General features: G+C 40.4%; 2 protein-coding genes across 7 annotated transcripts in view; both read right to left on the bottom strand.

Moving 5' to 3' along the window:
- Positions 1-3376: 3376 nt before the first annotated feature.
- On the bottom strand, positions 3377-11835 carry CLDN12 (claudin 12). Its single transcript, XM_064409587.1, has 3 exons — positions 11717-11835; positions 9369-9435; positions 3377-7306 (listed from the first exon to the last, which is right to left on the bottom strand). Exon 3 carries the CDS (start codon positions 7282-7284, stop codon positions 6547-6549), a length of 738 nt encoding a protein of 245 aa, XP_064265657.1. The 5' UTR covers positions 7285-7306; positions 9369-9435; positions 11717-11835; the 3' UTR covers positions 3377-6546.
- Positions 11836-12696: 861 nt separating this feature from the next.
- Positions 12697-16073, bottom strand: part of LOC135294346 (GTP-binding protein 10-like) — a 54760-nt gene continuing 51383 nt past the window's right edge. For all 6 annotated transcript variants that reach the window (XM_064409475.1, XM_064409501.1, XM_064409485.1 and 3 more), the window contains 3 exons: positions 15593-15670; positions 14540-14663; positions 12697-13791 (listed from right to left, as the gene is read on the bottom strand). In XM_064409475.1, the coding sequence (XP_064265545.1) occupies positions 13571-13791; positions 14540-14663; positions 15593-15670 (423 nt within the window). In that variant the 3' untranslated portion in view covers positions 12697-13570. The remainder of the gene's footprint in view (positions 13792-14539; positions 14664-15592; positions 15671-16073) is intronic.

Raw genomic sequence — 16073 nt, 5'->3', positions numbered from 1 at the left:
TGTATAATTGAATCAAACAGAATAGGCAGCAACAGAAGGTAGCTAAATTTGTGCAATCTCATTTACCTGAAGCTGTACTGTAGAAAACATGCCTTCCACTAAGCCCATTCTGTGAGAATGCAATTCCTTCCAGCTGCTTCCCGAGATGACAGTTTTGCTGGGAAATTCAACCTGTCTACAGAACACCATAGCAAAACAGTAGAAAGAACCTGAGCAAGTTGCTGACTTGATTAAAGAGTCAAAACAGTGAAATGATAGTAATCCATGGTGCTGAGTCTCTAGAGTTAACACTAAACTATTCACATCTAACCTATAAACCAATGTAAATGCCTTACTATCTGGCACTATTAATCTACTAAAAAATTAGCTCTTTTCTTACTAATATCATCATCAGTTTCTGCGTACACACAGTCTGAAGCAGTGTGATCTTCAAATTCAATAGAAGTCAAATCCATTTTGTGCTTCATTACCTTTTTTCTTGCCATACTGTTTTTCTTAGTGAATTAGGATGATATGAAAGGAACAAAGGAACAAACTTTGAAATGTTTTGAAACATGATTTTTTTTCTTGACTTGCTAATAAATGTTCTGTGTTTTTTCCCCAAATGCAGAATTTTTCAACAACTTCTACAACTGATAAACACAAACCACCTTAAATTTTTTTTCAGATTAACAGAATCTTTCTTATGCAAATTGCTCACTAAGTGAGAAAACAAAGGTATCAAAGTAAGCTTTCATGAAGAATCCACCTAACAGTGCCATCTTGCCCTTCTTCCACTCGCATACTCCCACTGCCTCCTTTGTGTTGGCAGTAGAGCTTGTGACCAGGAGGCAGACCAGATTAGACTGAAAACTAAATAAGCAGAAAAGATAAATAGCAAAAGAAGCAATAAGGCATGATTTCATCTCCCAGTAGCAGACTATATTTACATCTGCTTAAGCTCATCAAAAAAATCACATGCTGAAGCCTCTTGAATAGTATGACACAAAAAGTCTGCAGTAACATAAGACAGATCCAGGACCTGTTTCAGGAAACAACTTATTTTTGACATAACTGCTAGTCTTTATTTAAACTCCAACGTGAATTTGTAAATGATCTTATACATTTGCTTATAAATATATTGTGGCTTTGGCAAGAAAACTAGAGCAGTTACAGACCCTCTGACTGGTGGAAGTGCTGTAATATGGGATGATAAGACCACAGAGAGACTGGAGAGCACCAAGCTTTGGTGCTGAAATGTCAGCCTTGGCAGTGATGACTACACAGCAGGCATGGCAGATAGCTAAGAAGTGGTACTGAATACTTGGGTCAATGCCTGTGGTCCCCAAGGACACATCCTGCCTGGGCAGTACTTGCATGCTGTGTTTTCCAAGTTTGCTTATATTCCTCTAGGAGCCTTGGATGTCGAGTAAAGTTTATTCAAATACTTAGAGCTTTCATTGCATATTTTTCTCTTTGTTAGAACATAAACTAGGACAACAACAGCTCTTGGAAGTCCAGTTGTCTGGTCTCTGTCCTCAAAACAATCAGTAACTCATACACTACAGCTCACCACAATTTCTACTGCCCTTTCTCAGCCTTTACATCTCCTTGCAGCTGCCACACCCAGAAGACAAGGGTCCCATACTGCCCAGCCTAATACCTGAGTAACCAAATTGACTCTTTGGTACATAGACAAAAAGTTTTCAAAACAGTAAAAACTTCTTATCCTCCAATGAGGCCTCTGTATGTCTCTCTTGATGAATAATGGTGCAGCAGTGGAACAAAAATCTTACAGGAAAGCTTATGTTGCTTCTGAAGTGCACTACTGGTCAGTAGGTACATGAAGGCATAAGTAACATTACACACCTAATGAACCACACGTGTCAACTCAAGTCCTGTGAAATAAAACAAAGGAAAAAACTGCCAAGACATTTGTTTCCAATGAGCACAAATAGGTGGGGTAGTTTTTTTAGGAATTTTAATATGAAAAAAATGAGTCACTCCCACATTTTGGAAGAAACTGAGTTCTCTGTGTCCCAGTATTTATGCCAACATCCAACCAGCCCCTAGGTTTATACCAGCTCAGAGAGAGAGCAGGCCTGTCTGAAAGTGACAGCAAAGGAGGAAATGAACCCACTGAAGCAGAGATTATAAAATCATTTTTCCGCCCCCTCAAATGAGTTGTGGTACTGACAACTGCTTTTTACTGCGCCTACTGCACAAGAACAGTTCTCATACAAACTATTTCCCAAAACAGATAAAACCCCAATCTCCTAGAATGCCAGCTGAGAAGACTAGAAATGCTGGGGAATTACTAGCAATTGTCACTCTGTTCTGCAAAATAATTCAGGTTTTGTGAACTTGAACTATGGTATCAGCATTTTTAGCACTCAATGTTTTTGTATTTTGCCCCTTAACAATGGGGAAAGGCTCAGTGTAGCAAAGTGTGTTTCGAGGTGGCTGCTGCTACCTACAGCTATTCCCCAGTACTCATCTCCTGTGGAAAAGCCACCTGGGGAAGCATTCAGGCAAGGCAGTCAAGTCCACACACCACACTCACACAGCCAGCTCAGTGAAGAGAGGTCAAAGGGCCTTTTGTATGGCCCTTTGTATCCACAAAGGATATTATATTTATTGTATCCACATCCCAAAGGGAAGCCAGGGTCAAAAGACAAGACCGTGTGCTGTGCACAAGGGTAAGTATGGGGTCAGTGGCCAAGGGGCTGAAGGGGGCTGGCACCAGGGTTACCATAACCAATTAGGAAACAGGGAAAGGAGAAACGACGAGAATTTGGGACATATGGGGAAAGGAACAGGGGTGGATCATGGTGTTGTGCAAGACTCCACGGGGAAGTCCTTTCTGTCCACCTAGGCGGGGAAAACTCTATGGTATGTCTAAGGCAATGCCCTGGAGATCTCCCTGAGGTGGAAGGATTCAGAGGATTCCACAGCTCAGTACTGAGTCACCATAACCCTGCTGAGCTGTAGTAGCCAGGAGCAGCACACAACAGAAGTGAAGCATCACGAACCACTATCATCCTTCCGGAGTGCCACAAGTCCCTGGGGTGCCCAAATGACTTTCACAGGTCAGGAGGCAGCATATTCTCCAGCTGACAGCACATCCTGCACAGCAGATGGGAGGATAGGAGTTTGGCTTATCCCCGCTTTTCAGAAGGGCTGGTTTGGGGTTTTGTGATGCTTTTAAATACTATTTTGTTTTGCTCAAAGCACAAGTCCTATAACATTACACATCTAAAATGCAGTATACACATTTTAAACCTGTGTATACACATTTTAAGGCATCCGAAATAGTCTGGGGATCAATATCGAAAAGTAAAGTCTTTCATATTCTAGTAGCTACTGTTTTCAATAAAATGAATCAAAATAAACTGCATTTGTATGAGACTCTTTTATTAAAAATACATATCTTCTGTTTCACATAAAAAGAGCCAACACTTAACACAATTGAAAGAAGTTGGACAGGAACTACTTGAAAAAAGACAGGTTCCTGTAATCCCAGAGCACCCAACTTTTACTGCACAAGCTACAAATTAAAATTTTTCTGTTCAAGACCCCAAGTGCTTGTCCTGCGCACAGGAGAGCCCAGGAAGGTGCAGCTGGTCAGAGGCAGGGGTGCTAACTGCTCCCCAAAGGCTGTTTCCTGGCAGACATACCTGCAGGACACGTGTGCTCTCTCCCAATCCAGGGAGGCCTGTCACTCCCCAGCCCTGGTGCTGGGCACGATGGCAACCTTAGCAAAAAAACAAACCGTTGGAGTGGCACTCAGCTCAAGTGCCACAGGTTGGCCACATTTTTCTGTAACAAAGGAAATACAGCATAGCACTTCCAGGTAATTTCACTTAGGATCCAGCAGAAACATATTAACAGCATTGATAAAAGAAAACCAGCTATGCTTCAGTGACAGAACATGATGCAACAGTCTTTTTGCTAACTGAAACCTATGCTGGAACCCATTATCTTCTGGAGCTCCACTTTTCATAACTCATTCATCTCTGGCTTTTGGAATGACACAATTCCCAAAGCAACAAGTTATCAGCTTAGGCAGCAGCAAATACTAATTAAAAGTTCTGTGCATAAAAATCCAAGTCAGAATACAAAAGAGCTGTCAGAGACATCTGCTATTAAAGTGCACAGAAAACAACACTGGCTAAACGTACATTCTTGTTCTGGAGATGCTGAAAATTCAGCTCCTTTTTAAGTCACCAAGAGACACATTCATCAACTCTTAAAAATGATCAAAATGCTTTGCAAATTTAGGCTCAAAGAGTGTATCAGATGCTGACTTTAACATTTACTGGCCAACTCATAACTGAAGCAAGGAACAAAGAAGAAAAGACACTGAAGTGATGCAGAAGCAAGATGACATTAAATCACAAACCAGTGGCCCCTTTACTTTGACTTTACAAGGCATTAAAGGATATGGGCAGCTAAACCAGCAACAGTGTTTGACAACCAGACTAACAGTAAAGCCAAGTTCAGTTTTGAAGAAAAAAATCTGGCTTGCATGTCATTACACGTGTTCTAATCCCATGCAAGTCATGATCTGATTAAAAAAGATACTTCATACTGTCATACCCTGTAAACCTAAGAGTATCATATTTAGGCCTTTAGAGGCATATCTCCTTACATATTCTTTATTGTCTACAGTGTTAATTCCTTTAGACTGCTGTTAAATCAAGCACTGTGTTAAAGGCCTGTCACTTTACTGACTATGCTGGGAATTATGATAGAGATCAGCGTCCTCCCTTAGTCCACTGAAGTCTGAGATCTGTCAGCTAAAACACAATCTTTCTTTGCACACTGTTATTTCACAAATTTTAACAGACCAAGACTTTCCCATTACAGTACTTGTTTCTATTTCTAACACCTAGAGGAGGAAACTAAATGGTTTCCAGGACCTTGGATGAATTTTCAGAACTGGAATTAAAGAAATTGATTTTTTTTTTTTTTTTTAAGAAAAACAAATTTATTCTGAGATTAATGAAATGCAAATATCCACTAAGCTGTAGAATGCCACCAATCAAAACAGCTTTCCTTACTGGGATGACATCTTAAACATAAGATCTCAATTTACCAAAACCTGAGAGAATCAAATGCTTGCTTTAATTACAGCAGTCTTCAGTTCACTGTCATGAAATTTCCAAGTAATGTCAAAGCCCATATTGAAGAGCTTGGATCCCTAGGGCTCATCTGCTGCTCTGTATTTTAGAAGGCAAAAAGTGATTTACAGACATCCCAGGTTGGGAATTTACAATCCCGCCTCATCCTTGTAGAGCTACATGGTGAAGGTCGAAAGTTATTCAAAATTTCATCCTACGGAAAATAGAAATAGGAAACTTTCTGCATTTATGAAGTGGCAGCAAGGGAAATAACTGGATTTTGAAAGGTGTTAAAGAACCAGGCTGAAAAGGTTAAGTCTTAATCAGTAATAAAATAAGCTACAGCATGAAAAGTCCATCATCCATAAAGATCAACTCTGAAAAAAACAAGCTTGTTGTTCCTTGTATATATATTTTTTAAAAAAATCTATATTAAAAAATCTCTCCCCAGGGTTATAATTCCCTTTTCAGAGAGATGTTGTTATAATTTGTATACAGTGTTTTGAAAGAATCTTTCATAGTCTTTAGAATTCTTTATGATTTTCCTAACCCTTTCTGCAGTGAGTGACACTTCTCTCCGGAACTGAACACTTTATATCATACTTGAAAATCCATTTTTAAGAAGGCCTTCAAATGAAGCATTCAAGGTTCCAATCACAATCTTAAAATACTAGTGTTTTTAGTTTTAATCACAAAATAGATCTAGTGAATTTGCTAACTTAGTAAAAAACAGACTAGAAATAAAATTCACAAAAGATTTCTAGCCTCCAGTAATTCACAAAATGCGATTACAGCGTAGAACAACATTCTTAGTTAAAGCAGTTTTATTCCTTCTGACAGCTACCTTGAAAATAAAGGGTAATTTGGCACTAATTCTGTTACAGAAGTTCCAAAGCAGGTATCTGTTTGTGTGTACAGTGAAAAACAAAGAACAGTGCACAGAACAGAATTAGTCTTCCAAACACCCTTTTCAGACATCACATATTACAATGTGTGGGTCAGGATGAACAAGAAACTCAGTGAATCCCCTACACCCACTTCTATTGCCTGCATCTGGACAATACACGGGTGCAAGGGTCTTACAATGAGATCGGAATCTAGGAATAGCTTATCAAATTTGAAAGATGTTCACACTTCCTTTGACATCAGCAAGCACAATGATGGATGCATACAATTGTTAGTGTACTGTTCCAGCATTAGCAGCAACTGTGACTGTAGTGAGCTCAGAGTCAAAAAAATAAGGAAAAAAAGGAAAGGTGGTCAAGAAAAATAAACAGACCAGAACAGCAACAGACTTGCTGAACTCGGGCCTCCATGGCTTTGCGCCTTGGGAAACTTGACCTTATAAAGGATTATGCTCAGTGCATGGCAGCACAGAGAATCAAGCCTGCAATTTTCATGGCTTGAACGAGCACAAGAGCTTGGCTTCCAAGGCTTTGTCTCCTTAAGATGAATGTGTCACAACAGGAATGTCAATTTCTACAGCAGAGAGGCGAGAACGTGCGGAGTAGGGCTGAGAGGCATAGCTGTGCATGCTGGGGGCGTGGGAATACAGGGGCTGCCAGAAAGGAGAAGGGAGGCTTTTGCATGCACAGTACCACAGGAACAGCAGGATGGAAGTGAAAAACAGACCGCCAGCGCTGGCAATGGCAATAAATACAGAGATGTCAAAGCTGAAGATGGGCTCGTATTTTCTGTTCAGATAATTGTTATAAAAAATGACCCAGATGGACGGAGTGAGACAAATGGCACAGGCAAGCAGGAACAAGAGGCCGGCCACGAGATGGCAGCCTGCGCTGTTTACCAGGCACTTGGCCAGTTTGACGTTCGGCACGCTGGATACAAAGGCTGTGTTACACATGCCAATCATGCAGAGGAACAGAGCTGAGACAGCAGTAAACATACTCAGAGGAAGGGCAAACTGAAGAACACGCAAATCCAGCTGATCGACAGCTGTGTACCACTGTGGGTCATAGATCACACAGTCTCTGCTCCCATCAAAGCGCGCACACTTAATCCAGAGTCCAGTGTAAACGGTCACGTTCCTCTCATTCTTGTTGTACGTGTACAGTCTCATCTGCCTCCAGTTTGGAAGCAGAACTGCTGCAAGGAGCCCAGCTACTGAGGCTGTTCCACTGAGGAAGGCCAGTACAGTTGCTGCATGAACATCCCGGCAGCCCATATTTGCCCACAGAGGCTGTTTCCTGCAATTAAAAAGAAAAATATAAACGAAAACTATGGACACAGGACTATCTACAGCTGATTTTTGATTTTAATAAACTTAGATGACAGCTAGTAGGCACTAACTCCGTGGCACCTTCTTTGTCTGACACACTTAAGACAGTGGTAACACTGTCTTAAAAACCACTAAATTCATGCTTTAATGAAATGTCAGGTTATTTCACAGACTTCTCAGCTGACAGACTGTTGAAGTTGCTGTGTTCAAGATGAAAAAGAAGCACATTTGAATGTGTGAGTCTACACAGCCATGATTTAAGTCCACCTGTCTTCAACTGGCAACTCCCTGTCTTTAGCCCAGATACAATATCAGAGCACATGCTCAGTCCTACCAGGCTGCTGCATGAGTAAAAGGGAGTTGCTTAAAATCTGCATCATTAGACTGGCAGGGAATGCATATGTAGGCAGCTATACTCATTTTATATAGGCCAAACTGTTGACAAGAGCTGTGAGAGTGGCGGAGGCTCTGTTGAGTAACTTACTATGAATTTTTCAACCTGCCACACTACTCCTGCCTTTCAGAATCAACTGTCCAAGCACACAAACAATTACAGAAAGCAAATGACTTTTCAGCTTTCACATTTTCCATTCCAGAACAATAAAACCATTCCTTTTCAATATAACCATTGTCTGCATACCTACTATAGCCTCTTGCCTGCAGAGATGCTGAGAAAGTCTCAATGATGGGCCTTTACAAAACAAACAAAAACTTAAAAAAAAAACCAAAAAAAAACCAAAAAAACCCAAAACTCAATTCAAGTCATCAGTTATCCCTTCTCTGCATGACCAAGATATATCAAAGAAGCCTAATACATAACACACTCTGAGAATTTACCCCAGAGTGTACTTGAAGCCGGACACTAAGAATTATAGTACCTAAAAATGAACAGATACTTTGCAAATTCTTACTGAGCAGCATTCAGTTATAAACTCCTTCTGAAATTTCTTCCAAATTATTATACTGCACTGTGCGTATCTATCAAAAGTCCGAACTCATAAACCAATCCCTTAAGTACCAGAAGTTCTGCTTAATGCACATACAAGTAACTGAGTATCTGTATCACAGATAGACATGGCTGCAAACAAAAAGGCAACTGGATCTGATCCCTCACTCTCCTTTTGCAAACATCCAATGACCAGGGAGCTCCAGTTATCAGGTAAGGAATTCCCATGTATACTGGAAACACACTAAAAGCATTATCAAGCCATACAGCTAGCCAGCATTCTATTGATTTATAGACAAATAAATGAAGTTCAATTCATTTCCTAAGAAAGCATTAGGCAATTATTTTATGCCCTCTAACCCTGAAGAACTGCACTGTCATGTGGACATTTTCATTTCAGTGCTGATCACTGTCTCAATTCTAAAGAAGCACTCTGGAAAGAAATAATGACAACCACATTAATGCTAAAAAACGACCTTGTTTGTCAAAAAGATAGCATTATATTGTTGCTAAGGATAGCTGAGCATGGGCAAGCTTCTCTTCCCATGGCAGTAAACTTTTCAGATGGCAGGTCATTAACAGGATAGCCCCTGGGTAGAGGGACCAGAGAAGTATTTCCATTATGATTGTTTTAATGTGATGCTTAACCCTAGCTTTGGTAAGGTCAAAACAATCAACTTGCAAGAAAATGGAACTCTAACAAATGAACTTCAGGGGTAAATCTAATATTGCATCAAATTTTGTTCTCCTCAAGCTTGATGCTTTTGCTCTTCCATAAAGAGCTTGCTTTTAGATGGATACAACTGGCATGCAGACAGGGCATACTCCAAGATAGAGCTATACATGAACCAGCTGGAATAAACACATGACTGACCATTTTCAGAAACCTGCTGTTTCTGAAAATTCATTTGTAGTAGTAGATTACAGAAAACAGGCACGTTACCCACCATCCCTTCCATCAGGGGACACCTATCCCATCTTGCAAGTACTTCTGGCTTTATGATTGTAATTATAGCTTCAGATCCCTAATGAAGACAGTAAGAAAAGAGGTGTTGTCTTAATTAGATGGCTTCAGTGCACTTACCAGCAGTGTCCTCAAACTAACAGAAACTTTAGCAACTTCTATAAGCAGGAAAAAGGTGTTACTGGATCTAAAAAACAGAACAAAGAGTCAACATCACATTTGTTTCATGCAATTTCAGCAACAGCATTTACATTGCAATTCAGGAATTAGGAATATCAGTTACGTTTGCATTAGGCCAACTCCGTCACCTCTACAATTGGTTCTTATTTAAAAAACACAACTCAAACTACTTTTTTTCTTTCTTCAATTTTTTTCTCCAGAGCTTGCACTCTATCTATTCTCAAAAGACAAAGGTGCAAAAAACTGCTTCTCTCATGGGCATTCCAAGACACAGAGTCTGTATCCTGAATTTCATTTTTTAGCAAAAAATCCATAAGAAGTCATACCAAATGATTACTGCAGATGTTAGGTTCAAGGCTGCACTTAAACAGCAGTGAGGAAAGGGTGCAATGATTATTTAATGTCAGAAAACAAAGGACAAGCTGTACATTGTTTATGTATCTTGTGGGTCTCTATTCCTTCCTGCTTTCTACATGAAGGTTTCAAGGAAAGTGGAGAAAACCAGGAAACACTGGTAATGCCTTTTCAACAGCTGCCCAGCTTTTCCAGAGGAAAAGATCCTCTTGTGGATTTTCTACCCCCACATCTAAGTCCCAGTATCAAATCTGCAGGTCAAAATGTATAAATCACTTTACTACTGGACAGCATCAGACCTCCAAGTATGTCAGTATGCAACTGTTAAAAGTAACAACATACTGACAAAATTGTTGGGCTAACGTGCAAAGACAGAGCTTATTCTAAACTACCCATATCAAACCCTGAAATATTTTAAAATTCATATATGAATAGTCTCCATCACCTACAAAAACAGCAAAGAAATCCTTCTATCAAACTATCTAGGCAAGAAAGAGACTTTACAACACAGTCATGAACCCTGATTTTTTCACTGAATGAGAAAGAAGGCTTCAGATTTGGAAACTCATTAATAAGAATGCTATTGCATATAAGACACAACTGCAGACACACAGCTTGGAGCAGCAGCTTTTGTTCACTAACATTACTGATGAATTTTCAAGCTTTCTGTGCACTTTGCAGCTGAAGCCAAGATAAACACACAGACCTCCCTCTGCAGGTTCACACCCATGAACAACCACAACAACATAATTAAGTAGAAAATTACTGCAGGCAAACAAAGCTGTCAGAGGGAGCTGTGCCCAGCCCAGGAGTCCCTCCCATTAAATGATGAAACTTGTGTTGTAATAAACAGATACAGAGCAGCTACAGAATATTCCCCAATACCCAACTCATTTCTGCAGACATGGAGTTTATTTTGTTTTTTTCTTCCTCTCTTTAGTCCATCTGATTTTATTGTCTATTCCTGGTGGTGTTGAACAACTAGGGACCCCAGCCACTTGTCAACTAGTTGTCCAAGGGAAGAAAGCACACTCTGGCCAGATAAAACCCTGCCTTGCCTTAGATTCTTGGCTTCAGCTTCTTCCATCCCAAGGATTTTAAAGCTGTATTGTGAAAGGCCTTTCTATCTGATCCATAGAAGCTACCAGTCTTAATAGCACCCCTTAATAATGACAGATTTTACCTCCTATTGCAAAGATCCATGTTCCTGTAACAAGAGATGCTGGCTGAAGCGGGTTACAAACTGGTAAGTCATTAAAGGCCCACAAGATTAAAAAAAAATGAAAAAAAGACAACAAAAAGGACATTTACTATAGACATAATTCAGAAATTAGTAAAACCAGCTCTGTTCCCTTGCATGGCCGGGAGAAGCCCACGGTCTGGGAAGCATCACTATTTAGTAAAGCCCTGGAGGAGAGAAGTCACAGTATAATTTATCAACACAAACGGCTGCCTAACTATCCACAACACCATCAGCAGTTCAAAAATTTTCACGAGTTTTGGCTAATTGGCCACCGGAAACTGGAGGCCTAAAGCTCGCCACTTTCAAGGGACCGGTTCAGAACCACTGCCGCCAGTCTTTTTTTTTTTTTTTTAATTCTGGGAATCAATCATGCAGTTCCACGTTCTACAAAACTCCTTTTAAAATTAAGTATAGCCGTATCGAGTTAGAATTAACGATCCTAGCTAACAGATTAGGACTTCCAAGAAAAACTTGGAGCGGGGATAATTATTTTATCGACTGAATGGGAAAGAGCAGCTGACGCACGGAGAGAACACAGAGAGAACCCCGGGGAGCACCGCCGATCCCCGCCCGCGCCCGGAGCCTGCCGCACTGCGATCCCGGACTCGCGGGGGAGCCGGGAAGCGCCGCGGGCAGGGCTCGCCGTGCCGTGCCGTGCCGTGCCGTGCCGTGCCGTGCCGTGCCCGCTCACCTTGCCGCCGCGCACAGGAGCCGCCATGGCCGCCGCTCCGGCCGCGGAGCCGCCGCGCTGAGGGGAGGCCGCGCCCGCGCGGGGCCTTGTGGGGCGGGGCGGCGGCGCCGGCGCAGTGCGGGCCCGGCCCGGCGCATCCCGGCGCATCCCGGCACATCACATCCCGGCACATCCCGGCACATCCCGGCGCATCCCGGCGCGCCGCGGCTCCGCGCCCGCCGCTTCCCGCGGGAACGGGGAACTCCGCCAGCCCGGGCCGGAACGCCGCCGCTCTGAAACACGTCCCGGCGATAAGGCGAACCCGACTGCGGCAGGCAGCTACGGCCCACGGCGCTCAGCTGCAGTCAAACCATGCTGCCTGTTAGTCCGAACACAGCCCCACTCCCCCTCTTAATGAGAGGGGTTAACACCGGTGTTCACAAAGTCCGGGAAAAATAAAATGCTATTTTCAGCTGTGAAACAACAGCCTGCAGAAAAGGAGGCTCAGGGGTGATGTATCACTCTACAACCCCCTGGAAGGAGGCTGTAGTCAGGTGGGGGTCGCTCTCTTCACGACAGGATGCGAGGAGACGTCCTCAATCTGTACCAGGGCAGGTTCAGATTGGACATCACAAGGAATTTCTTCACAGAAAGGGTAATGGGCTGCCCAGGAAGGTGGAGGGTAGAGGTGTTTAAGGAAACAGTGGACATGGCACTGAATGCCAGGGTCTAGTTGACAAGGTGGTGTTCAGTCATTGGTTGGACTCAATCTCACAGGTCTTTCCCAATCTAATTGATTCTGTAATTCTGTAAAATGGAGTATTAAAAATAATTGACAGCCTATTCTTAGCATTAGGGAAAGCATATTAGCCCTTAACACAGTAAGAATCAGTACCAATGATAAAAAAAATGCATTATGAGAAACCATGCCTTTCTTCCCGGTGACTGCTTTAACAAAATTTAAAGAAGCAGGGTATGATACATATACTACAAAACAAAACTAAACCAAACTAAAAGGTTTTAATGTATTCAATCTTATTTTGCTTTACAAGCAATTTAATAGCTTTAAAGTACAAAACACCCTGACAATAAAGGACTTCAATTTTTTTTTTCAAAGTAAAATGTGAGTGTGCCTTCTTGTAATACAAAATCTGGAACACTAAATATTTCCAAAAATGTATAGCTCTGTTGAGAAGAAGCACTATTCTTCACCAAATCGTAACATAAACCCAACAACTCCATAAAAGGAGGAATCACAAATTGAGGATAGGAATTTGGAATCAAGATTTATACAGCTAAGATAACTGCAGTAGGAACCAGCACGTATCAAAAAAACCTCCAACATTACAAATTAGTCTTGCTTTTAGTGCTCCTACAAGTCACTTGCTAACAGCCATTTTTATGTGTTTTCCTTTAAATCCTTAAAACCAACAAACCCCCTACAATCCAATGCCTGTCACAACAGCAGAACTGGTTCACCTTAGAAGCCCCAGATCTTAGAAAATTCCTCCATCAGAAATTTCCCTTGCTTCTTCTGATGCCCACAGGACATGTAGAGTTGTTGAACTTGCTCCTTTGTGCAAGTTATATTCCTCCATTCCTCTCGCTTGGCAAAAAAATATTCCAGGGATCACCAGGTATTGAGCAGTGTTTTGAGTTACACGTACTTTGGTCTTTACACTGTTGAGCTTCATAGCCAATGTAAATAAAAAAAACAAAACTTGTCTCTTTCCCCACTGTGCCCTACCCAAGTGCCTGAACAAGGAGGGAAGCAGGCAGTGATGGAAGAGGGAACAATTAACTGGAAGGTCTGCACAACAAAGGCTTCATGGGCATAGTTAAAATATTAAAATGTACTGGATCCATTCAGGAATGTCAGCTTCTATTCATTTGTTCTTCTTTGGAAGTTTGTAAAAGCAGGAGTTTCTTTTTCCGATATTCTTCATTCACCTGCTCTGCTTGCTCATCTATGGATTTTCTTAGACATGTTTTGAGTTCCTCAATTCCTTCTCCAGTATACGTAGATATAGGAATCACCTCTCTGAATTCAAGAGTATTTTCTGGAATCATTTCTTCCTCTAGCAAGTGAAAGAAGTCTGAAAAATTGTATTGAAAGAGTTAGTACAATCCCCTGTATCACTACAAATACTGTATCACTACAAAGCCCATAAAATCCCATTAAATGTAGAAAATAATCTTTAATAAATTAGTTATAAACATAGCTGTAATTAATATACATACTATCTGCATAATTAATCTTCTCAAATCTCAGAAGCCAAGCACTAATACAGCAGTTATACCATTCTTAATGCGGCCATGAGAAGATTCTATGCACTTCCAATGAGTACAAAGAAATCCCAAACTGCAGAATATGGGAGAATATGGCTCTAAGCCTTTCTGGTTTCTACACACTCCAGGAAAGAGAAAACAATTCACCCCAACATAATTGCAATATTGAAATAAACCTACATAGACCTTTCCATCCTTTTCAAGTGTTTAGGCCAAAATCAAATGACAAATAGTACATATGTCAGTGCCTGTGAGGAGACCTTCTATGCAGGTTACTCTTATTCCAGACACCTAGACTGGAAACTTGCTCTCCCATATCATGGCTGGGAAAGATCATCTGGGATATCTCTATTTTATTACAATCACTTCCCATCAGTGAAGCCATTACAAATGCATATAAACACAGCTCTAAATGCAGGAAGTGATTTTAAACATATGTTCCAATAAGAAATGTACTAGCTGACTTCAGCTTCAAACAACTCTCTGCCAATGCAGTTATCCATATGAAATCTTACTACTACTTTTGATGAGAGTTGTTGTTGGAATTTCATTTACCTTGAGGATTCTCTAGTTGTGTCATAAGTTCATCCAAGTTATCCTTTGCACAAGGCAAATCCATTTTATTAATGGCAAGAAGTGCAGGCTTTGTTACAAGTTCTTCTTTGTACAGCTCCAGTTCCTTAAAAGAGAAGTAAATTTCCTTTAGTAAGTATTTGTAGTTTAACAAGTGCTACTTCAATTTTACATCTCCTCTTGCATTTGTTTAATTGCCTAAATAGCCCTTCTTGCCCAAGCAGCTGTAAGTTTGACTCACGTGCTCAAGGCTGATATAATACAGCACAGAAGAAAATAATGTTCAGTGATTCAGTAATTTTTTTGCTCAAAGACAGATTTCAGGTAAACAGGCTAGCTCATTCTGAAATGCCTCTTACAAAAAGAATGAGAGTTTTAGTTTTTTGTTTATTCAGTCATGAACACAAAATCATTTTCAGAAAAACTTCAGACCTATAAAACATATAAGAAAATAATTTAGAGAGTGTTATAATTCTTAAACATTTTAATATTAGAAAATCACAACCTGAATAAACTAAAAATAAACAGCAATACCCAAAATTTACAAGATTCATCAACTTCAGTCACACAGAGATAAAATTTAAGTTACATAATATGTATTATTTTAATTAGAAGCACAGTTAAGAGATGGAAATAGTGAATGACTGCAAAGCTGGGGCCTGATGTTGGTTTATGCAGTAAGGGCATCAAGGCAGGGCTTTAACTGTAACCACATATTTCTACTTCTAAAAATGCTACTGGATTGTGGAAACTGAAAATTATCTGTCTTTTTACCTTTACTTGACTGTAAGAAATATCCCACATGCTGCATAGATTAAACAATTCTATTAATAATTATGTGGTACCCAACATAAACTAGAGTGGTTTAACCTGGACAAGTAAAAATAAAGACTTCATAATTTTGGAGAATCTCTTTGGTCACTGGCTTTTTATTATAAATCCAGAAGACACACTAACATTTGAATGTTTCTTGATCAAAACTGAGCCATTCTCTTGACTCAACTACAGCTGTCACATAGGAATACAAGAACTCACCTTTGTTAGAAGCAATATTGTTTCAAAGGCTGTTCTGAACTGAGTCTTCATAGACAGCTGAAACCCAGAAATATCAACCTGAAAAAGTTACACAAAAACAAGTTTTGTGGTGTAAATTTATGCTACAGTATCAAGGTACTCTCCATCAACTACTTTGGCCTGGAATGTCCATGGCAGTGTGTTCACTCCTGGGCAAATAACAGAGGTCTACTAAACAGCAAAGAAACATCAGACACTGGAGGCACAAACTGCTTAATTCTGATACAGTGTTTCTCAAAGGCCTGGTTTTTAAACTTCTTAAGGGAATCTTACAGAAAAAAAAAATCGTGGTTTTGGTATGCTTGGAACACTTCATTGTTCTAAATTAATTAGAAATTTTCAATGATAAATTCTATTTAAGAACTTAATTTATCATTAGTCATTTGAGTGGTCCATTCTGTAAACACAATTACAGCTATATTTATCATAATCATGCAAATTA

Source organism: Passer domesticus, chromosome 1, assembly GCF_036417665.1.
Source record: "Passer domesticus isolate bPasDom1 chromosome 1, bPasDom1.hap1, whole genome shotgun sequence".
Classification (NCBI taxonomy): Eukaryota; Metazoa; Chordata; class Aves; order Passeriformes; family Passeridae; genus Passer; species Passer domesticus.
This window is presented reverse-complemented; position numbering and strand designations above follow the sequence as displayed.

Excerpts from the sequence above, each read along its gene's own strand:
- CLDN12 (XM_064409587.1), bottom strand. The coding sequence starts at position 7,284 with ATGGGCTGCCGGGATGTTCATGCAGCAACTGTACTGGCCTTCCTCAGT.